Raw genomic sequence first — 23,413 nt, 5'->3', positions numbered from 1 at the left:
AAGAAGTGCATTCGTGTCCCTGAAATCTCATCCGTAGGCCAAGGGGAAACATCGTTCCACGTGGGCAGTTGACATTGTCTTGGTCTTACTTAGGGTTGTATAAAAGGACACTCGTCTTCCCACCCCAGCCATTGACCAGTCTTTGCAGAGGGCAGGGGCCTCCGTCCCCTCCTAGAGACCTGGGAATCCTGACGGCTCCACCCCGCAGAGCCGCCCTGGGAGTTAGAGGGGGTCACGTGGGTCAAGGGCTCGGTATCCCGGCTGGCTCAGTCAGGGAGGGAGGAGGCAGGGGCAGAGCCTAGAGCCCCAGGTCCCTGCAGGCGGGGGAGCAGGGGAGGGGAGCCGGCAGGAGCTCGGGGGTGTAATTAGCGCCTCTGGAGGAATCCTCCAGCTCCTGGGAGAGCAGAGAGTCTCTAATTACAGGAGGTGGCTTCCTCCCCCAGGATCCCTGAGCCTAAGCTCCATCCCCACCGGGAGTTCTGTGCCCCCTCCAACCCCTCTCTGAATCCCCTGTCTCCCTAGACTGATCATCAAGTCAGTGCTGGGGGCTGGGGGCTGCTCCCCAGCCATCCCGGGCCAGCTCACTGCTGCCTGGGGGATGCAGCCCCAGGGCACCCTCTCCTGGGGGGCCCCCCGGCAGGGGAGGGGCTCTGCAGTCATCACAGGTCTCCTACATTTCAGGCTGAGGCCCTTCACCTCCTACAAGCTGCGTCTGAAGGCCACCAACGACATTGGGGACAGCGACTTCAGCGCCGAGACGGAAGCAGTCACCACGCTGCAGGATGGTGAGCAACAGGGCCCACTTCCTGCTGCTGCCTGTGCACCCCGAAACCCGGGCTCCTGGAGAGGCCTGCTCCCGCCTTGAACCAGAAAGGGGTCACCCAAGGGAGTGGAGGGAGCAGCCATGGGCGGTGGGATTCAATTAGCAGCAGAAGCCAGCGCCCCTGCACAGCCCAGGGCCGTAAATCAGACTTCAAGGGCTTCCAAACCGAGGGAGGTTTCTTTGATTGGCTTCCAAACCCAACGATCCATTAGCATCCCTGACATTGAATAATTTATAGGGTCATTAAAGATAGATGCCGTGGGGTAGCTGGGTTATAAGAGCTTTTCCCCATTTTTCTCATCCACGAGCCATCCCGGTTTTGCCGCCTGACAAATGCACGAAGGTGACGTGATGGCAGAGAGACCCCTGAAAGCTCCAGGTGCCTTCCCCCCCAGCCCCGCTCAGTTCTGCTCAGAGGAATTGGGCCTGAAGTTCCCTTGTGAGTTCGCTTGACCATCGGCAGTGAGACCAGGCCCGGAAGGACAGGGAGGCGGGGTCCTCAGGCCCACCCGGCGGGCAGGCAGGTGCTCGGGACAGAGGACGGCTGCTGCGTGACAACGCCGAGCCTCGAGCCCAGACGGCGGGCGGGCCGGACCCTCAGCTCACCGCGCGGTGCTTGGTGACAGTCCCCAGGCCCACCCCGAGCTCCCCCTTCCCCGCTTAACACGGGGAGGAACGGTGGCCCGGCTCTGGAGAAGCGGCGCTTGTCCCCTGTGGCGCCTGTGTATTCCTGCGTTAGCACCTTGCCTGAGCGCTAGTTCTTAGAAGGAAGGAACCCAGCCCCTGGCCCGTGGGACAGGGGCACCCACCCGCGTCCCCTCTCAGGCTCGGTCAGAAGGGGCCTCTCTCAGCCCTCTCATATTCAAATCACCTCTTCATCGTCCTTTCTCGAGACTGCAGTTTCTCTTTGCGGTGGTTTGGCCTCGTGCTTTCATCCTGTGTCTCTAAGTCCAGCTCTCAGGAGAGACGGACAGGCCAGGCTGACCCCAGGGCTGGGGGCCAGTGCTGGGGGAGGGGCTTGGGAGCACGCAGATGGTTTGCCGGGAAAGGGTTTCTTATTCTGAGGGTACAGAGCCACCGGACGTGGGCAGGAATGCTGGGTCAGGGCCTTAAGCCGGAGCAGCCAGAGACTGAAGGGACAGGGTAGAGAGCGGTCCCTGGGGCGGGGGTCCTGGAGCGTGGCCAACATGGGCCTGTCCCAGTCTGGGCCTGGAGGACAGGGAGGCCTGCGGGGTGCAGGGGTCGCTCAGAGCAGCTGAGTCAGAGTGGGGAGCAGGCTGGGGGTGCCGGACACACAGGCGAGGCAGGTGGGGAGAAGCCCTGAATCCATCTGCTCAGAGCCTGTTTCTGAACACTGACTCTGTGTCGGGTCTCAGGGTGTCATAGTGGGGCCACCCTGAGAAGGCCAGTCCGTCTGCTGGGAGAGGGTGGCCCAGGCCCGGCAGGGGCAGCCGTGGTGGAGGGTGGGGCACGGCCTACTGGACGTGATGGACACTCCAGAGAGCAGGGCGGAGTCAAACCGGCATGTACCCCAAAAGAATGACGCCCCTCCTCCTCTGGGGGGTGACCCCCGAGGAGATCAGGGAACTGCAGGAGCACTCTGGGCGCCTTGGCTATGGAGAGACCCAGACTCTGCGTGCGTCCAGGGGGGCGGGTCCGTGGGGAGGTCGCGGAGGTGGTCCAGGATGAGGTCCCTCTCTCCTGGACACGGGCTGGCAGGCAGGGGAAGGGCGACCCCAGGGAGAAGGGAGTCGCGTGCTGGCTGGTTGAGAGCAGGCGGGGACCGGCCCAGAGAGCTGGCCCGAGCTCAACGTCTAACCCCTGCTGCTCCCCTCTTGCTTCCAGTCCCCGGGGAGCCCCCACGCTCCGTGTCTGTGACGCCACGCACCACCTCGTCTGTTCTGATCCAGTGGCAGGTAAGGCCCGGGGACCCCACGGTGCTCTGTGAACCCCGCTCCCTCAGGGGTGAGCTCGGCGGGCACCCCACCCCCAACCCTGGGTCAGGCTGGCGAGGCCTGCTGGTGTACCATGCAGGGCCGTGGTGTGAGCGTGACCTCCCAGGCGGGAAGTCCGGGGCCGTGGTGTGAGCGTGACCTCCCGGGCGGGAAGTCCAGGGCCGTGGCGACCTGCAGAGGGAACTGGGGCTCGGTGTGTTGATGTGGGGGGCGGTGTGGTCAGCAGGACGGCCAGGTGGGCCCAGCGCACAGCCCATCTGGTGACCAAGTCATCCTAGGCCATCTCCCCTCTTCTCTGTTGCTAAGTGGCAGCTCCTCGGGGTAACAGCAACCTTTCAGTGTGAACAAAAGACATTTCCAAGTGTCCTCCGGTGAACTGGGAGCTCACCGCTGTGGCATCCCACCCTTTCCAGCCTCCCCAGAGTGCTGAGACTGGATGGGGACCCAGGAGGCTTCAGCTGTCCTAGGGGAGCCACAGCCGAGTGGCCCTCGAAGCCCCGGGAGAGGGACAGGGCCTGGCCTCGGCCTGCAGGCCAGTTTGCCGTAGCAAGTCTCTGACCCCAGAGGCTTCTCTGGCCCCAGGTTCCTCCTCCGTAAAAACAGCAGTTCTAAGGTCCCCTCTGAGGCCACTGTGAGGTCTCTGGTCCATGGCCCGTGAGACCCCTGACGTCCATCAGGGTCTCTGGTGGGAGGTGGGGAACATTCAACGTGGAAACTCAAGGTCCCAAGCACTTCTGGTTCCACTGTCCACTAACACAATCAACCAAGCGTAGATGGTCGTCCGGGTGGCGCTGAAGTCTGCCGGGTACGTGCTTGGCCTCAGACGTGGGTCTTGCTGCCCTGTCGCCAGCTGAGCTCGGGGCTGTGGCGCCTCAGCCGCCCCCGACATGCGGCTGTGGACGCAGCGCCGGCTGTGGGCCCAGCCCTCCCACCCCCGGGCTGCGAGCACTCACAGACACCCTGTGAGGCGGCGAGAGCAGCACGGAAGGCGCTGGGCGTGCCTGTCCGTCAGCCGTCGTCCTTCAGAGCCCAGCAGGACAAACCCATTGCAAGAAGCCTGAGCAGGGGGTGGTCAGCATGATGCATCATGGAAATAAATGCCTGTCAACCGCCAGGCGATTGAAGCATAATTAAAATTATGAGCAATTTACTAAATCAGAGCCAACAGAACAAAGGGACAAGGTTTAAATATAGGTCTGCATTCTGGACGAAACGCTTCACCTGAAAATCTTTATTTTTTAGTAATTTGTTTAAAACCTCAAGTACTGCCTATAATCCCAAGGCCGCTGACCCACTTAAGTGGGCCGTCCATCAGATTTGATTCCTCTTAGTAGGATGATCAACATTCAAAACTCAACATTCAAAAAACTAAGATCATGCCATCCGATCCCATCGCATCATGGCAAATAGATGGGGAAACAATGGAACCAGTGACAGACTATTTTCTTGGGCTCCAAAAATCACTGCAGATGGTGACTGCAGCCTTGAAATTAAAAGACGCTTATTACTCCTTGGAAGAAAAGCTATGACAAACCTAGGCAGCATATTAAAAAGCAGAGACATTACTTTGCTGACAAAAGTCCATCTGGTCAAAGCTGTGATTTTTCCAGTAGTCATGTATGGATGTGAGAGTTGGACTATAAAGAAGGCTGAGCGTCGAAGAATTGATGCTTTTGAACTGTGGTGTTGCAGAAGACTCTTGAGAGTCCCTTGGACTGCAAGGAGATCCAACCAGTCCATCCTAAAGGAGATCAGTCCTGGGTGTTCATTGGAGGGACTGATGTTGAAGCTGAAACTCCAATACTTTGGCCACCTGATGCGAAGAGCTGACTCATTTGAAAAGACCCTGATGCTGGGAAAGATTGAGGGCAGAAGGAGAAGGGGACGACAGAGGATGAGATGGTTGGATGGCATCACCGACTCGATGGACATGGGTTTGAGCAAGCTCTTGGAGTTGGTGACGGACAGGGAAGCCTGGCGTGCTGCAGTCCATGGGGTCACAAAGAGTCAGACGTGACTGAGCGACTGAACTGAGCTGAACTCAGTAGGATGATCCATCTGTGCCTTTCCCGGGTCCAGCGCTGCTGGAAGCTGAGGATTTGTGCATATGTTCTAGACAGCGCTGGCGCTGTTCACACTGAGGACCGCTCACACTGGGCATTCCTGTCTCTGAATCGATCACGTTTAAGCTGGCTGTTCTGAAACCTCCAGCGGGTCACACAGTCTGTGACTCACATGCATCTCCTCTCTGGTCCCCTCTTCCACCTTTTCTCTGAGTGGACTTTGAGGCTGTTTTCTAGCAACATTAATGTCCTAAGGGACAGATTGCATCACGTGCGGTGGACTCAGGGAGGGGCGACTCGGCTGTGCAGGGCACCTTCCTAAGCGAGTGGGGCAGCCCCCAGTCAGAGGGGACAAGCGGGCCCGGCCTCTCTGGGACCTCTCCTGGTCTTTGTTGCTTTCTCACCGCCCGCTCTGTCGTCTGTGAGGCCCAGCTCCAGCCCCGGGCTCTGCGCACCCAGTGCCCCCATTCCCTGCGTGAACTCCACACGCATCAGTGCGAAGGCCGGAGGGGAGCAGCCGGAGGGAGGTGGGAGGTGACAGGATGGCCGGTCCCCCCACCCGTTGGGGCAGGAGGGTCATTAACCGGGTGGCACGTCCGCAGGAATGCAGCTCAGGTGTTACCGCTGCTGGGCTTTAAGGGCAGGCGCCTGGAGCCGGTCCTCTAGGGCCGCCTGTGCCCGCTGAGCCATAGACTCAGTCCAGCAGGCGTCAGAGGGAACCCCCGCTCTGGGCTCCACGGAACAGAAGCGGTGGGAAGTCCCGGCCTCGGGCCCCAGGACGATGGCAGTGGAAGTCCCGCTCTGCCTCCGGCTCACCGTGAGACCCCGGACTCTGTGTGGACCCTCCCCAGCCCCGGGTCCCCCCACCCGGCCCGCCCTGTCTGGGAAGGCCCGCTGAGCTGGTCCCAGCCTGTCCCCTGGCACTCGGCCAGGACTGGGGCACACGGTGAGAGTCCCAGCTCTCATCCTCTTCCTGCCCGCTGGAGTGAGGGGTCAAGGCCAGTGCACTCCGACCAGGTCATCTGCACTTTAACAAGGATCCCTTTTCCAAAACTGAAAAAACACCCTGGGTCCCTGCAGACCGGGTGCTGGAATCTCTGATTTGCGGAAGGCAGGGTGAAGCACCTCAGACGCTTATGTCATAGCTCAGGGCATCTTATCAACCTGCGGAGCCGGTCAGCGATAGAGGCAGGGCTGGGATGCAGGGCTGGGGTGCAGGCAGGGCCCTCTGCAGCAAGGAGCTCCGCTGACCTCCCGGGGGCCTCAGCCAGGCGCCTTCACTGCAGGGGGACTTGGGGGCGGGGCCCCTCCCTCAGGGGTCACGCCTCAGGGGTCACAGCTGTGGGCAGCCTGGGAAGCAGAGGGTCAGAGGCCCTGCGACCACTCAGCCTCACTTGGGAAGGGCGGTGGAGAGCGTGTCACTGAACCTGGACCTTCTCTGCACAGCTTAGGTGTCAGGTGGGAAAACCTCTCTCATTTTATTCTTACGCGAAGACTTTTCCAACTCTTCCATCTGTTGTATTTTTTTAAGAAGGGGGTGAAATAAACTTTCTCTTAGGTGTTGTGATAGTTGTGCTTGAAGGAAGCCTAGGAATGAGGACTGTAACTTGTCTCAGCTGTAGCCAGTAAGAAAACCAGGGCTAGAGTTGGAGTGACAGATTGTGGCTTCCGTCCTTATGAGGAGATGCGCGTGTGTGCATTACACACACACACGTTTGCATGTGGCATCGATTAGTAGTAAACACTGCATGGTGTCTGCCTTTACCTCATGGAACCAATTTTTAAATAGGAGAGGGGTCACGCAAAACAAAAACCCTTAAAGCTATCTGAACCAATCCTATGAACTCAAAGGGGACAGATCTTAAAAAAAAAAGAGTGTATCAGAGGATCTGAAACGCTGCCGTCCTCAGGGCAGGGAGGCCCCGGGCTGGGGCTGGACAGGAAGCAGAGGGACCGCCCAGCATGCTCAGGCGTGCCCCTGTTCAGGGGTGTCCATGCATCTCCAGCATGGAGGACAGAGGTTCTGTCCATCAAAATCAGAAAGAAAGAAAAGGGCAGAATGAAATAGAAACTACAACTAGAAACAGAGCCTCTCTCCTGCCCCCCCGCAGGCAGACCCCCAGGTTTCACCCCTGTTCTCACCTCCCTTCCTGAGAGCACACAGCTCCCCGAGTTCCTAGCGCTCTGGTCCTTTTGGGAGGCCTCGTTTTGGGAACGGTTGGGGCAGAGGGTAGCAGGCTCGCTGCTGGAGGAAGTGGTCCGTGTTACGGTTCAGCCCGGGGCCCGGCCGGACGGGCGTGTGCCTCGGGGACGCTGCGTGCCCGGCTGCCCACCTGCCCCATCCAGGTGACGCGGGGATCTGAGCAGGTCCACCTTCACTCTCACATCGTTAGTTCTACAACCATGAGGTGAGTTTAAAGATGTCGCCACCTGTGGGTGTCAGGAAAGCGGAGCGAGCACTGATACCCTGGAAATATCGGGGTCTGGTTGCAGACCCGCACAGGAGAGAGAATCCGGCAGTAAAGCAGCTCACACGACTGTCTGGTTTCTCAGTGTTTGCGAAGGTGATGTTTAGCAGTCGTGTCGTCCAGCTGGGCTTCCTGGGCTCCTCTGACCAGAGGGACGCGCGTGAATCCTGAGGACGTGGAGAATCCACTCCAGTTTTCCAGGCTTGAGTGTCTATGTTGGGACTATGTTGAGTGTCCATGTCTATGATGGGAAGAATGACCAGCCACGGCACTTTCGGTGGGGGGATGGGGCCGGGGGGGCAGAGGACTCAGGAAGTGGTGGGAGAGTGTGTCGGGGGCTGCGGCCTGCAAACCCCTGGGCTCTCGTTGTGAAAACGTGGTGATTCCGGCTCGTGCACGAGTGTGTGGGGGCGTGGGAGGAAGCGCCCTCGCTGTGTGCGTTGCGCGCTGGCGAGTGTGAGGGCAGAGAGCTGTCCTCTCCCGTGGGGGCCCCGAGTTTGGGACTCAGAGCAGCCAGAGGTCACGGAGAATGGACTTAACTGAACATCCGGTCCCCGCGGGGCCGCCTGGGTTCAGGGACTGGGAACTGAAGGGTGTGAGTTTGGACAGCAGAGCGCCTGGAACCAGTCACCGTGTCCTCCCACAGTTCCCAAGGCCAGAGTCCAGGGTCAAGGTGGTGGCCGACTCTGCAGACACAGGAAAGCCTGCTGCCCGCCTGCCTCTTCCCGGCCTGTGGCGGCCGTGGCAGGCCTTACCACTCCTTGGCTTCTGGACGCTTCTGTCATTCTCGACCTCTGCCTTCGCGTGACATTCTTTCTGTGTCAAAATGTCCTCGTCTTATAAGACTCTTCGGGTCTTTTTCTAGCCTCAGCACTTGTTCAATAATTGCTAGATTCTATATTGCCTCTTAAAATGTGCTTTGTCTTCCCGATCCGTCACGCTGAACATCTAGGTGTCTGTGTGAATCAATTATCTTATTACCCGATGGCGTTCACGAGTCCCGAGTCTGCCGATTTGTTTGCAGGCAATCTTTCTGTCCGCGCCCTTCAAGCTCGAAGGCCATCCTGTTGTCTTGGTGGCATTGAAAAGACCCAGAGAGGATTGGTCTTGGCGTTTTGAGGGCTGGGGGAGAGTTAGTCCCAAGCTCACGTTGGTAGATCTCAGGATGGCGCACATCTGAGTGTCCATGTGGGGTCAGTTTCTGGAGTGTGATTGCTGTGTTAAAGACCTGGGCAAATAGAACGGAACGACCCTCCGGGAAGCCCACCATCGCCTTGCAGTGCTCCCCTCCACCCATGTCCTCTTCCCAACTTGATTACGTCTGCAGAGACCCGAATCCAGACAAAATCACGTTGCGGGGACTGGCAGTTAGGACTCAGCATGTCTCCTGGGGGAGCACAGTTCAACGCACAACAGGGGGGCTTGCCTACGGAAGCTGTGGTGTCCGCTCGGGCACCAGGACGCTCTTGGCCCATCTGTCCGGATGCAGTTTGGGAGGTTCGGTCCTGACCTGCTGAGGACCCTAGCGGGGAGCAGAGCCCCTAGCCCCCAGCACCGGGGTCAGTGCCACAGCCTTATTGGGGTTCCACGTGGAACGGGACGGCCTTCCTTCCACGGACAGACCTGTCACCAGCTGGGGACGCCCTCCCCAGGCTTCCTTATCAACAGAAACCAGTCAAAGGGGAAGGGGAAGTCGGGCCGGGCCCTCCCTGCGCGGCAGTGGTACCGAGGGGAGCGGTTGCAAGGTCCTGGGCTCACACACAGGCTCAGACTCCCCCACCACCCGACCTCGTCTCCGAGCCACCTGTCAGCCGCCAGCCGCCTTCCGCTGGGTTCTGAGGAGTCAGACGAGCCCCTGCCCCACCATCAGACACTCTTACACCAGCTGAGGTGGCAGTGGGCAGTGGGGGGGGCGTGTTCTAGCCCTACACCTGTCAGGCGGGGAGGGGGCCACCTGGCAGGCAGAGGGGTCAGTGAGGGTCCCAGTGAGACGGCCACAAGCCCGGGTGGACAGGAGGGTCGGGGACTGAAGGGATGGGGTGGGGCCAGTGGTGGACGACGCAGGGCCAGGCCGCATCCGCGGCCCCCTTCGGTTCTGGGTCTGCCGGGAACGGGCAGCTTCCTCTCCGTCTGTGACCTGGGCCACAGTCTCCAGCCTCGGCCCTGGGGCTCGGGTGTCCTGGCTGGACAGGGAGACACGCCCGTGTCCACACACGCAGGACCAGGAGGACTGGGTTCTGTCCCCGGATCCCCTCATTCCTCATCATCAGTGGGACACCTGCCTGTCCTCTTGCCATCAACCGAGGCCCCTCCGATTGTCTTGAACCAGCGACCCCCCGCCTTCCCACACGGCTGGCCAGCATGCAGCCAGGCCCCTGACCGTGGTGTCTTTGCAGCCCCCAAGGGACGAGAGCCTGAACGGCCTCCTGCAGGGCTACCGGATCTACTACCGCGAGCTGGAGTACGAGGCGGCCCCCGTCACCGAGTCCAAGACGCTCAAGGCGCCCTCGGCTCTGCGGGCCGAGCTCACAGGTGAGTCCCCTGCCCCCCACCCCACGGCAGGGCGGTTCCCGTAACCACCGTGTCTGCCCACCCCAGGCCTGCTGGGAACAGCCGTGGGGGCCCGAGGGGGTGCGTCTGCCCCCTCCCCAGCACCCCAACGGTGTGCAAGGTCCAGGGCTCAGCAAGGGGACCCAGGAGGGCTGCCTGGAGGAGGAGCCATCTGAGGGGGTTGTCGGGGTAAAAGAATGTCGCGGAGGACGTGAGGGGAAGAGGGTGACGCAGGGCCCGGCACAGCTCGGTGGGGGGAGGCAGGGGTCAGCCGGCCAGGGCGGGGTGGGCTGTGTGCCCTGGAGGGGGAGTAGCTGGGCCTCTGGGGTCAGCGGCGCTGCCCCACGCGGAGCAGGCCTGGGGGTGCTGGGGCCCGTGGAGCCCCGGCCTCCCCTTCCTGCTCGTCCACCCCGAGGCACTCTCCCCTCCTGCTCCCTGGGGGGAAGGCCGAGAGATGCCCCCCAGCACCGTCAGAGAAGACACCTGGGCCCCTGGCACCCGCGTGCTGGGGGCGGGGGCCGGGCGCCCAGGGCACCAGGTCCGGCTCTGTGTGGGTCACACGCACTGCACTCAGCCCCCGGCGCCCCGCCGGGGTCAGCGAGGGGCTGCAGCTCGGCCCCGACCCCACCGGGGGAGGACCTGGCTCCGCTGAGACCCCCGCTCGCAGCGTCTCCCCAGGTGCCCCTTGCCGACACCCAGCTAGCCGGGCCTGTCCCTCTGGGCTGAGTCACGCAGCCCCTGGAGTAAGGGGGCACGGGGTCTGTGCTCCTGCTCACTGTCTGTCCCCTGGTCATCCCCGCCGGCCTGGGGCGCTCACCTGAGCACAGGGAACCGGACGCGGCTGCCCCTGGACCAGCCAGGCCCCGTGGCCCCCCGTGCCCGATGCCAATTCGACCCGTTTAATCAGAGGGGAGACCCCCCTCCCCCTCATGGGCCAGGGGCCTGGCTGTTTCAGGAGGCTTCACCGGGGTCCCAGTGAGCAGACGGGCGTGTGGTGGCCCACCACTTGGGAGGCGGAGTGGCTTCCCGGCCAGGCCTCCCCCACCCCCTGCGTCTGCGGCTCCCCCTGGCGCCGGCGGTCCCCCATGCTGACGGCCTGTCTGCTCGCCCCTCACAGCCCAGAGCAGCTTCAAGACCGTCAACAGCAGCTCCACCGAGACGACCTACGAGTTAACACGTGAGTGACTCCACGCTCAGCTGGCGCGGCTGGGCAGCGCCCTCAGCCTCTCGGCAGACCGAGTGAAGACCAGCTCAGATTCCCAGTTCTCATTCCTGGGGTCCCCCCACCCTGTCCCCCGCCCCCCTAAAATGCTGCTTCTTGATGGGCCAGAACCGCCGAAAGGGAGTTTCTAGAGACACAGGCTGGGCAGGGGTTCCCAAGAGCTGTTCTCAGAGTTTGGGAGAGAAGGAAGGTCAGAGGGCAGCTCTCTCCTCTAACTCAGTCAGCTTATCTTTAACCCCCTTTTTAGTTGTGGATTTACCGTCTTCACCACTGTTAACGTGCATACATTGTTGTGCACCCGTCCCCACCGCCTGCATCCAGAACCCTCTCACCCCCCACCCGAGACTCTGCCCCGTTAAACACTGACGCCCCCCACCTCCCCGCCCCACCCCGGGCGCCCACCCCCAGCCTCCTGTCTCTGTGACTGCGACCCCTCCAGGGACCTTGCAGCAGGGGGATCGCCCAGCGGGCCCCTCTGTGTCCACTGGCTTCAGGCCTAGCGTCCTCCTCACTGCAGCGTCGGGGTCTCCCCTCCTCTCGGGGTGGTGGGCGGCCACCGCACGCACATGTCCAGCACTCATCCATCCGGCCTCTTCTCCTCCTTATCAAACCGCGCTGCTGCCCCTTGGATTCCGGCCAGGGTGGGTTTCAGTGACCGAGTGCAAGGCTCAGGGGCCGAGCTGCAGTTCAGTCCAGTGCAGAGCGGCCGCTGGATCAGAGAGCGGGTAACACAGGGGAGGACGAGCCGGCCCTGCCAGGCCCCGCGGGTGCCGGCGCTCTGCCAGCCCGTCCGCCGTCGCCCCGGCCACCACCCGGGGCAGCCAACCAGCCCGGCAGCCGGGGCGGGGTTCACAGGGCTGTGCCCTCCCCTGAAGCTCCGCGTCATCCATCGTGCGCCGGCTCGCCTGGCCCCTCCTGCCTCGCTGTCTCCTTGTCTGTCCACCAAGTCGTTCCTGGGCCGGGCGTCTCCCAGATGTGGCCTCTCCAAGGGGTTGAGTGAAGAGTCAAGTGCAGGCCTAGCCCGTGACGAGGGCTCCCTCCCGGGGTCTCCACCCAGGTCTTTCAGTCTCGGGTTATGAAGCATGAAGGGGGTGCCCTGGCCATGCCCCAGCGTCCACTCTGCTGCGTCTCTGTGGATTCCTGGCAATCACACGAGGCCCCGAGTTCAGACGGAGCCAGCCTGGTGGTTTCTCAGCAGCAGAGCTCGACCGCGGGGGCAGGATCTTGACCGTTAAATGTATCTGTGTCGGCAAACCAAGGCCTGTGAGGTCTGAATGGCCACGTCCTAGGAAGAAAAGGGCATGAGACGCCAAGTCCATCACGCAGGCCAGGCAGCCAACATGAGCTCTGTACCACTCAATGTGGCGGGAACAGCTGATTTTTTAAGCCAGAACTTTCTGGAAGGGTCTCGCAGTCGCATGACTTTCTAAAGGCCCCACGTATGTGTCTGACTACCTGAGCGCATGGTTCCTGCAAACCGTACCTCCCAGAGAGGGCCCCGCTCTGCAGAGGTCAGCGAATGCGACCCCAGGCCCTCCCGGCATCACTTCACGGAAGGGGGTCGAGGGTCTGCCCACGTGGTCGAGCAGCGCCAGGGTCTTGCTCTGTCTGCTCTTACTCTCCAGAGAGGTTCCAGACCAGAAGGCAGGCCCAGGTCAGGCTCTGTGTCCTAGACTCGCTCCCTTAGGCGAGGAGCTTGTTGCCACCTCGCCCCGAGTGCAGGACGGCTGTGACTGCCTCCCCGGGGTCACGCGAGGGTAGGGGGCGCTGCCGGCCGGAGGGTGGCCAGCCCCTCACAGGCTTCTCTCTGCAAGAAAAGGCTCTGTCATCCCCAGGGGGCACTGGTCATGGAGGGAGATTTCTAAGAAAGGGCAGGGCTCCTGCCTGCTGACCCTGTCCCCTCGCCCTTGCAGATCTGAAGAAATACCGGCGCTATGAAGTGGTCCTGACGGCCTACAATGTCATCGGTGAGGGCCCAGCCAGCGCGCCCGTGGAGGTCTTCGTTGGCGAGGCCGGTGAGTCCCGCCCGGAGCTCAGGGGCCAGCACTGTCCCCCACGTCGAAGGTCGGGTTATGGGGCTTCAGGAGGCTTCTGGTCATGCTGGGAAGAGTCCTCGGCCAAGGACTGGGTATCCTGGTGGCCCCACGAGCGATCCAAGTCTTGCTTTTGAGACCCAGGGGTGTTTAAGGTCTGGAGGCATCGGATTTAGCAGGACCTGCTCTAGGGGGGCCATGCAATCATCCCCGTGGGGATCCAGGAGTGCGGGACCCTGGTGTGGGAAGGGGGACGTCTGTCACCCACTGTCTCTGGCCGGACCTGAGCACTGGCCCGGCCCCGAGTCAGCCTGACCACCTGTAACAGCCTCTCCCCCGTCTCCAAAAGCCACACAGATCCACGTTAGTCCCCCTTTCAGATATGATGTGGCCCCTAGGTTTGTTTCCAAGGACGGTCCCCTCTGTGGGGCTGACGCACAGGGAGACGTTGTATCCCACATTAAGATTGGAGTGTGTGTTTGCCCAGCCCCCCACTGCCCTGGAAGGAGGGGGTCACCTGCCCTCTCCCCGCAGAAACCCCATGCCCCTGGGCATGCACGCATGCACACACACACACACACACTGCCCCACAGCCTGCCCTCCCCCCGCAGAAACCCCCCCTGCCCTCACACACACACACACACACACACACACTGCCCCACGGACAGCCGTCTTCTCTGACCTTAGCACGTAGCCAAGGGTTCTGCTCGAATCTGCGGGTGCAGAGTTGGGAGGGTGAGTGGGGTTGGAATGGCCCAGTGGACGGGGACCCAGGCTTTCGGGGGACGAAGGCTGTATACTCTGGGCCAGCCACAGGACACGTCAGATGACTGCACAGTTTGGAGAGGTTATTGTCAGAAATGAGCCAGCACTGAGAGTCTCTGGCTTAGCAGGGTTTTTCTGGAAGACTCACACGGTATTTTCACATAGACAGGGGTAAACCAGGTGAGCCCACAGGAGACAGCGGAGGCCACCCCGGCCTCTGCACAGGAGTCTGTCGGCAGAAGGGGTGAAGGTCACTTGGGGGCCGGGCACTCCAGGTGGGCGTGGGCCTGGCCACAGAAGAGCCCAGGCAGGCGGGGCGGACGCGGCACATGCCGTCCGCGAGAGCAGGGCTCTGGGCCCTGGCGGGGCGTCGTGCAGGCAGCTGTGCCAGCCCTGCTGCTGGGCTCAGGGTGCGCACGGCTGGCCGGCCAGGACCTGCAAGGCTGACCCGCCCTCCCGTCAGCCTGCACCCCAGAGAGAGGGCCAGCGGCGGGGCCCGGGTGCTCGGGACAGGGCCTGCGTCCCAGGACCCATGCAGGCGTGCGGAGAACAGGGCTGGAGCCCGGGCAGGAGACCCGGGAGCAATGGGGCTGTAGCAGCCAGCCGGACGGCCGTGGATGGCTGCCCGCCTCCGGGCTCGCGTCCTGGGTCTGTGGTTGCTTGTCTGTGGTTGCTGCAGCAGGCGTCAGACTCGGTTCCTTCTCATGGGGAGGACTCCCCTCTGGGTGCAGACTGCATGTTTGCTGTCGGTCCATCGGTGGACGTCTGGGCTGTCTCCCCCTTTTGGATGTGGGGGTGGAGCTGCTGTGAACCCAGGCGGGCCAAGTGTTTCTCCCAAGTGGCAGGAGGGTGTCCGTCGGCAGCGTCTGTGGGTGGGCGGCCTCCAGTCGGGGATGCAGGAGGCAGAGCCCAGAAAGAGGCCAGGCTCCCCGCCTCAGCTACCACCCCCCCAGGTCGGGCAGACGTTCAGCCCCGGAGCATTGTTCAGCCATCCGTGTTTACGCCGCAGAGAACGTTCTGGAAGGAGGACGCCATGCTTCCAGCACTGCTGCCCCGTACCCGTGGCCGTCCAGTCGCTGCCTCTCGCAACCCAGGGGCCCTTGTAACGTGTTCCTCCTGACTGTGAGCAGTGCTGCTCTCAGGCCTGCAGAAAATAAAGCTAACTGGGGGCAGTTTCCATTCCGCGGCTGGATGCTTCACCGTCCAGACCACTCGGCAGGAAATGCTCAGACTTGTGTGAAAGCTGCCCGAAAACAGCGTGTTTCCCCAGTCAGACCTGCAGGTCTGAGGGTCACCTCTGCCAATCCCCGGCTCTGTGATGCTGGGCCCGTCACTCCACCTCTCTGAGCTCTGGCCCTGAGGACCATGGTGCAGAGGGAAAACCTGCAGGCTGGGAGGGAGGAGACGGGGGCCCTCACCCCGACCCTGCCCCCAGGAAAAATGTCCTGCCCATCCTGCCTGCAGGATAAGTGTCCAGGACTCTCCTGGACCGGGACCGGTCAGTCAGCGGTGAGCAACGACACCCTGTGCAGACTCCTGGTTGGTCTCGTCCTACAGACCAAGACAGGCTGAGAGTTAATGGTCTTCGGGTCCCCTCTAGCCTGAATATGTTAATTTTTAAATCCTTCTAACCTCAGAGAGAAAGGGTAACCTTTAGGAGATCTCTCACTGAGGTTGATTTCTGAGTCCAGGCGTTACAAATTGGTAAACATAGTACATTAGTAAGGACTACAGCTTGCAAGAGACAGAAACCCAAAGAGGCTTACGCTGAAAGAATCTGTCATTAACTCACGTAACAGAAAAGTCGAAGAGCCTGGGCGCAGCTTCAGGCGTGGCTGGATGCAGCAGGCTCACAGGCCCTCCCTGTGCCCCCGGCTCCTCCTCCTCTCAGCTCATTCCCGTCTCAGGCAGGCTGTTCGTCAAGCTGGCCCAGTGGCTCCAGGCAGCAGAAAGAGAGCTTCCTCCCGCAGGGAGAAAACACCTCTCCCCCAGGAGCCCCCCGGGGGGGCAGACCCCAGAGGGAGAAGCACCCCCAGGACCCTGCTTGTCAGAAGGATGGCATGAAGGTGTGAGCGCCAGGAGCAGGTCCCTGGAGGGCATCGTGGGTCCGTGATGACACCCCTGGGCGGCTCTCAGGTCACACAGGCTCCCCCGGGAGAGACGGACATCTAAACGCATCAGCACAGGTGACCCAGCAGCCCTCCGTCTCCAGGGGGACAGAGCCCACACTGGAGCAGCGCCCCAGCCGCCCGCGGGCGAGGGCACCCCGGGGACCCGCCGGGGGACACCGCACACGCTCCTGGCCGGCCGTGCCCTGCTTTCACACCGCCCGCTTCGTTTCAGCTGCCAGACCCTTCACGTCCCGTATTTCCTCCAATTCTAGAAACAGTGAAGCTGCGCCCGGGGAGTGGGCAGACTCCCCACGTCCCGCCGTCTGAGCTCAGGGCTTAGACTCCCGTGCAGGGCTTTCCCCGCAGCCTCCAGCCCCGTTCCTGCAGCCTGGAGGGCACAGCATTGGTTTTTTGGAAGAGGGTTTTTGTGACCAGTTTCCTGCTTCTTCCCGTCAAGCCTCCCTGGAGTCGTATTTGGTTCTGGCTCAGCAGTAACATGAAGAGGAGAGGGGAGGTGACAGAGGAGAGGCAGAGGCCAGGGCCCCGAGGGGCGGCCGGCGGTCGGGGCGAGATGTGCTGGGCCGGAGAGACGTGGGGGGCTGAATTCCCTGCCCCCTCCCCAGGCCCCGGGCACCTCACCACGAGGGAGGGGAGGAGAGCGGCTCAGAGCCAGGCAGCCTGGGTTTACGCGAAGCCGCGTCCACAGTCCTGCTGAGCGCATGGCCTCTGGCCGGTCGCCGGATCACTCTGGGCCTGAGTCTTCCCGTCTCTGTAGCCTGCGTCCTGAGTCACTCAGTCATGTCTGACTCTTGGTGACCCTATGGACTGCAGCCCACAGATGTTTCTGCTGGGAAATGCCGCACGGGTCATCGGCCAGACTGGTGTCCAGGGGGAGACATGCAGCCTGCTCCGGGGGACTGTCCAGGGCGGGCGCCACCCCACAGTGGGGCCGGGCAAGGGGCTGGATGGTGAGCAGTGCTGCCCGAGCAGTGGGCAGCCCCCGCGCTCCCAGCCCTGGCCGCGTACCAGACGCCTTTGCAGATGCTGCTTCCTTTCCTTTCCACACTACGAGCACACAGAGGCCTATCCAGCCGCTGCCCTGTAGCAGAGGTTCTGAAAGGCTCTGGTGCGGGGCCCCAGTGAGCCCAGGGCCACCCAGGGTCTGCAGGACCCGCGGTCAGGAGTGCAAGAGTCAGGGCCCAGGAGCCAGCACCCCCTTCACCAGCACATCCACGCAAAGCCAGGGGCAGCCGCTGTCTTCCCTTGACACCGGATGGTCACTTTGACGGCCAGCAAGCCCATCCAGGGGCCAGTGGAGCTGGACAAAGTGCTGGTCTCACTGCTTCTTGGGACCCGCCTGCCCAGTCCAGCCTGCAGCTCCCAGCTTTGCAGGGCTTCCTGAGCACTCGGCCAGAATCCCAGAAGATTCCAGAAATCTCTGGTGTTCCACCACCACTGCTGGGTACAAGGAGCCTGCCAAAGTCCAGAAGCATCTCTATCACCGCCCTGGTCGGCCCTCCCTACAGGCCGGTGGGTGACGGCTGTGGGTCAGCATCGTCTGCCCGGCCAAGTCGCCCAGGGGAACCTCTGCCCCGAGCCCATCCCGGCCCCCGCCTCCAGCGCCGTCCACGGCGTCCACGTATCAGCTCACGCCAGACTGCCGGGCCAGCAGGCTTCTGCAAACTGATTTCATGTGCTTTAACACAGCATTGTGAGCCGACGCTCACATGCACCGTCCTCCACAGATAGTGAAGTGGGGGAACAAAGAGATTACAGCCTATCAGACGCCCCACCGAAGGCTTCCAAACCGAACCCTTCATGACGAACAAGGATCCCTTGGGGGGTGTAAACAGGGCGTCTTCCTGCAAGTCTGGGGTGGGGAAGCCCAGAGGCTCTTCTGAGCTGAAAACATAAGTCTAGAAACCAGCGTGCTTTGCTGTGTTTACGTTGATTTCTGTCTCCCCGGCTGTGTCCTCATCAGGGAAGTCCTTAGTACCGGCAGTGTTTTTCAGGCAGGATGGCCTGGGGGCTGTGGGCCTGCCCCGCCGGGGATGGCGGTGCAGGTGGGCCCGCCGCCCGGGATGGAACCGGGCCGGGGCGGGGGAGCTCTGCATCGCACATGTCCACCGCCGAGCCGCCGTGGACCCTGGCTCTGCCGCACCTTCACGAAGGGAACCCGGGGGCAGTGGACACTCACACACGGCCCTGACCCACCTCCGGGGTGACGGCGGCGCCCCACTTTGCCTTTCCCCATCTAATTGTGCCACAGTCATTTCGCGACAGAGTCGCCGATGGCAAACATGCAAAAGACATTAACTTTATTTATGTTTTGGATTATTAATGCGGCTGTTAAAATTCCTCCAGTTAGTTTTGATTGAATTGTTTTTCTGTGTGATTCTGTTGTTTAATGGAGCGGTAAATAAGAATTTCTGATAATGAGGCCGAGCATCTGTCACAACAACCTGGTGTGGGTTATTAACATTTCCATTAGCGGCGGGGTGGGCCACGGTAACACGGAGCCGCACAGTTAGAGCAGAATGAATAGGTGGTGTCAGGCTGAGTGCGTGTTAATTACTATTTTATTCTGCACTGGGGGGCAGCGGGGAAGGGGCGACTCGCGAAGGTCGTCCTCTCCGCGGAGGCCCCCTCCAGAGGGACCGCGCCCTGGACTATCTCCCCCGATGGTGGCCATCCATTTGGTTCCTTCCACGTGTGGCCGTAAACAGACTTGAGTCCAAAGGCAGCGCCCGGGCCATGGGCAAGGCTGCAGGGGGTGAGGGGAACTGGGCTGGCACCCTGCCCCCCACGCAGCCAGGCGCCCCCCGACAGCTCTGGGGTCCAGCCCGTCGTGGAGTTTGCCGGGAGGGGGGCACCCAGCGGGGAGAAGGGAGTGGTTCCCAGGAGGCAGGGGACAGACCCGCCGGCGGGAGTGCCAGGCAGGGAGAAACGTCCCCAGAGGTACACGTGGGTTGTCTGCGTTGTTCCCAGCTGCCCCGTGGCTGCTGGCAAGGCCATGGCCACGGGGCCCTGTCAGTGACCTTTCACCTGCACAGGTGACCCTGCTGACTCCAGCCCAGCACGGTAGGGTGAGAGGAGGACCAGAGGGGTGGGTCCTCCCCGGGGGACATGCGGCCATGGCCTCTGTGCTCCGTCCCCAAGGAGGAACGGCCGTGGGCCCACAGACGTCAGCTCCCCCCGGAGGCAGGGCTGCGTACCCCAGCGTCCTGAACTGCAGACAGGATCACACACACCTTTGTTTTTCTTTTTTGGCTGCACTGTGGTGTGTGAGATCTTAGCTCCCCAACCAGGGATCGAACCTGGGCCTCCAGCAGTGAAGGCAGAGTCCTAACCACTGGACCGCCAGGCCGCTCCCACAGATGGCCTTTGTTTTCCCCGAGTTCCACATGGAATTTAGCGTTTCCCTCGGTTATGGTTACTGGAAAAGACCCTGATGCTGGGGAAGATTGAGGGCAGGAGGAAAGGGGGCAGCAGAGGCTGGGAGAGCATCACCGCCTCAGTGGGCGTGAATCTGAGCAAACTCTGGGAGACAGAGAAGGACAGGGAAGGCTGGGTGCTGCAGGCCTTGGCGTCGAGAAGAGTCAGACAGGACTTGGCGACGGAACAACTGCAATTCGGTTACGCCTGTGACGGCCGGCAGCGCGGGGTCTGGGGGGCCCGGGTCCCCCAGCCACAGGGCCGCCCCCCACCCGATGCAGTGAGGTCGGAGGCTCCTGAGCCGTCTCTGCTTGTCCCAGGCGACCTCACGGCTCAGTCACACGCGCGTGGGTTACTGTGTCACCTTTGTTCTCAAGCGCGGCTGTGTCTCGGTACAATCGCTTTTCTCTGGGGTTCTCCAGATTTCACTGTATGCACTTAGAACCGTGGTTCTGAGACGGGTCCGTGGTCGTCCTGGCAGGGGCGGGGCCTGGGAGCCTGGGTGGGCGGGCTGCTCGGCTGACCCTCCGCTCTCCGCCCCGCAGCCCCCGCCCAGGCCCCGCAGCACGTGCAGGTGAACCCGCTCACGGCCAGCCAGCTGGAGGTCACGTGGGAGCCGCCGCCGCCTGAGAGCCAGAACGGGAACATCCAGGGCTACAAGGCAAGCCCCTCGCGTGGCGCGGTCTTCCCTCCCGGCCACCTGTGGACGAGGGCCGGCGGCCTGGACGCCCCCCCAGCTCACGGCCGCCCCCAGCTCTCGCCACCCTCTGCGTCCTGCGCCAGCACGCGGCAGCCCTCACCCGCAGAGCAGTGGGCACCGCCGAGGGGCTGGACCAGGCTCAGCCCACCTCCCCCCGGGCCTGGGGGTGGGGGGAGGCTCACTGTGGGGCCAGCAGGCCCTCTCTCCCAGGCCGGGCCTCTCCTCGCCCTGCACCCCTTCGGGGAGCCTCCACCGCCTTTGCTGACGGTGCAGAGGGGGCCCTGGGGAGACCAGGCCTTGCCCCCTGCTCCGCCCAGTTTCACTACAGGACGCTTCCCGAGTCTTGACTCAGTAGGTCCAGGATGGGGCCCGAAAATGTGCATCTGTAACAAGCTCCCCAGCAGGCCTGGTTCCTGGGGACCTCAGTTTGAGAACCCTGACACTGACCTGTTCTGAGTCCACGTTAACTGAATATTCCAGAAGCGGGCTGGAAGGAAGGCACCAGGCCATTCCCGTAAAAGCATCGGGGATGAGCAGTCACACAAGTTGGTGGGGGGCAGGGAGCCCCTCCCAGGGTTTCACCTCCAAGGTCACCCCTGCGGAGGGGGCTGGGACCCCCTGAGGTCAGCCAAAACCCTCCTGAGATAAACAGCCCAGGGCTGTCCCTTGCACACCCCCATCTTCCCCCCAGGGTGAGTCTCCTTGTCTGGCCTGCTGAGCCCCAAGTCAATCAGTCCTCAGACTATGGGCTCGCCTGCCCTGATGATGACTATTGGGCCGATTAAATGTCCCTCTAAGAATGATTTTCTGTAGCTGTTTTGTGAAAAGAAAGGCCTTCTTCCGTGGCAGGGCTGTTAACAATGATTGATGAGGCAACAGCAAGTCCCCTGAGCCTGGAGGCAAGGTGCTATCTGTGTATGTCCAAAGCATGTTCCCTATTAATAATTTCCCCAATAATAGTGTCCTGAACAGACGCTGAACGTGGGTATTGATCTCAGTGTCCAGGTTAGTACAGCCTCTTCAAGCAGAGCGCCTCACCGGCCAGTTCAGAGCACAGAAGCTGGAGTGCGTCCTGCAGGAGGGAATGAGCGTAGTTAACCCGCCAGGGCTGCTCCAGCCTGGCCAGCCGTGTGGACGCTGGAGAGTCAGCCCCCGGCCTGCGAGGCCTCTGCCGCTCTGCACATGGGTCAGCGGCTCTGACCGCCTAGCCCGGGTTACACCCACGGAGCCAAAGCGGATCCACGGGTCAGGGCTCTCTCTGGGCGGTCTGGCTGGCACTGGCTTGGGGCTGTGGTTCTCCGCCAGCTGTCAAGGGAAACAGTTCAGATGACCTTACAAACCTCCGTGTGTGGGCATCATGTTTGCCCACGAGCATGTAAAAACCAGACACAAGGAAACAGAATCAGGAGAAACACGGGCTACCCAGCAGCGCTGAGCCCAGCATGGCCCTTCTCCTCGTCATCTGAGGCTGTTTAACGTCCACAGTATTGGGTCATGTTGGTCGAAGCCTTCCATGGATGTTGGGGTTAAAATGTGGGAGCCTCGAGTGAAGCTGGGGGCTGGTGATGTCCACAGGCTGGATCGGGGGCTGGGTCAGTCTCCCCTCGGTCCAGAAGCCTGGTCCTAAGGCACCTTCCTGGCAGCCACCTCCGTCTGCAGGCCCCGTCTACCTGGCCTGGCCTCTGCAGAGGACCGCTCGCCCCCCAGGAGCACTGGGGTCCCCCTTCCCAGCTTGGCGGCCACCTGTCCCCGGGCTGAGACGGGGCGCCACCCCTCCGAGCCGCCCGGCCTCCAGCCTCCGCTCCCCCGACAGATCTACTACTGGGAGGCGGACAGCCAGAATGACACGGAGAAGATGCGGGTGCTGTTCCTGCCCGAGACCACGGCCAAACTGAAGAACCTCACCAGCCACACCAAGTACCTGGTCAGCATCTCGGCCTTCAACGCCGCCGGCGACGGGCCCAGGAGCGCGCCCCAGCCGGGTTGCACCCACCAGGCAGGTAGGAGCAGGCGAGCCTCCTGCCGACCACCCGGGTCACCCCCCTGCCCCGCCGCTGCTCCCTGCCCCCCCCCAGCTCCCCCAGCTCCCCGCTCTGCCGGTCCTGAAACCCAGCCCCGTGTAGCCGGGGGTTTCTGGGCCTGACCCACGTGGTGTCCCCGGTGCCCAGCCTGGGCCCGCTGCATGGAGCTGCTTGCTGTAAGCCGCGCAGGGCGGTGGGGGCACAGGCTTCCAGCTGCACGAGGCCTCATCCCTCGCAGGCAGGATGCGCCCCAGGCCCCTGGGGGGCTTCTCTCAGGTCCAGCTCCCAGAGCGGGGATCCCCTTGTCTGTTGACCCCGGCTGCAGTGTGGGCCCCCTGGCGCCTCAGCCGCAGAGCCCCCCGAAGCAGCTGGCCTGGGCTGCACTGCCAGGGTCACGCTGCCCGTGTCCTCCTCTCCTCACCCAGGGTGTGTTCTGAGCTGATCGCTCACTCTGCTGGTGACTCGGAGTCCCCTGTGGCCTGGGGGGCTTTGTGAGGCCAGCCAGGCCTCCCAAGGGAAAGGCGGCTGGCCCTGGGGTCCCGGGAGCTCCGAGGGGCTCCGTGAGATCCAGAGGGTCAAAGTCCAGCAAAGTAGGTTCGGGAGCCCACGGGATACAGACCCTCCTCTCGGGGCTCCCCAACATTCTGTGGGTTCAGTCTTCCTGGGAACAGGGGCTCCCAAGTGCTTTGCCCCCCACAAGATGACCACAGCCGGATTGTAAGGGCTGCGCCCTCGGGGCCTATCCGGCGGTTCCTGCAAGGCCGGGAAGGGGCCTTCGTGGACTCTGAGCGGGAAGCAGGCAGGCGGAGCTGTGGGGCTGAGAGTGGGTGGGAGGCAGGGACCCTCGGGCACCGTGGGCCCGGGCGGTCGTGGGGCCACAGGACTCTCAGGGACGGGGGAGGGCAGAAGCGAGGCAGGAGGGGCTGGTTTAGTGGGCATTGCTCATCTCCGAGGGGAACCAGGCTGGGGCACATCAGTCCCCACACGGTGGGGGAAGCTCCGGGCTCCAGTCCAGGTGGACGGGGGCCTTGGGTGGGTCGGCCTGCTCCCCGACCCCCAGCCGGCCTCTGTGTCTGCTGGGAAAAGATGTCTCCCCACTCAGGCTGGCCCGTGAGCCCCCCCAGCTCCAGACCAAGAGGGACCATGAGATGGTCGGGCACCGGGTGATCTCAGATGAGGACAGGGTGGGGGTGTCCTCTGGGGCCTCCAGCCCCCCCCCAGAGGGAGAGGAGAGGAGGGCAGAGCCTCCACCCATCACCCACCACGG

The 23,413-nt window shown here is 62.5% G+C and overlaps 1 protein-coding gene across 6 annotated transcripts in view; it reads left to right on the top strand.

Annotated features, from left to right (window-relative positions):
• Window positions 1-23,413, top strand: part of SDK1 (sidekick cell adhesion molecule 1) — a 724,732-nt gene that overhangs the window by 666,289 nt on the left and 35,030 nt on the right. For all 6 annotated transcript variants that reach the window (XM_043455307.1, XM_043455310.1, XM_043455311.1 and 3 more), the window contains 7 exons: window positions 682-785; window positions 2,669-2,739; window positions 9,706-9,841; window positions 10,977-11,036; window positions 12,995-13,096; window positions 19,971-20,086; window positions 21,939-22,125. In XM_043455307.1, coding sequence (XP_043311242.1) covers window positions 682-785; window positions 2,669-2,739; window positions 9,706-9,841; window positions 10,977-11,036; window positions 12,995-13,096; window positions 19,971-20,086; window positions 21,939-22,125 — 776 coding nt within the window. The remainder of the gene's footprint in view (window positions 1-681; window positions 786-2,668; window positions 2,740-9,705; window positions 9,842-10,976; window positions 11,037-12,994; window positions 13,097-19,970; window positions 20,087-21,938; window positions 22,126-23,413) is intronic.

The sequence above is a fragment of the Cervus canadensis genome, chromosome 32 (genome assembly GCF_019320065.1).
Source record: "Cervus canadensis isolate Bull #8, Minnesota chromosome 32, ASM1932006v1, whole genome shotgun sequence".
Classification (NCBI taxonomy): Eukaryota; Metazoa; Chordata; class Mammalia; order Artiodactyla; family Cervidae; genus Cervus; species Cervus canadensis.
This window is presented reverse-complemented; position numbering and strand designations above follow the sequence as displayed.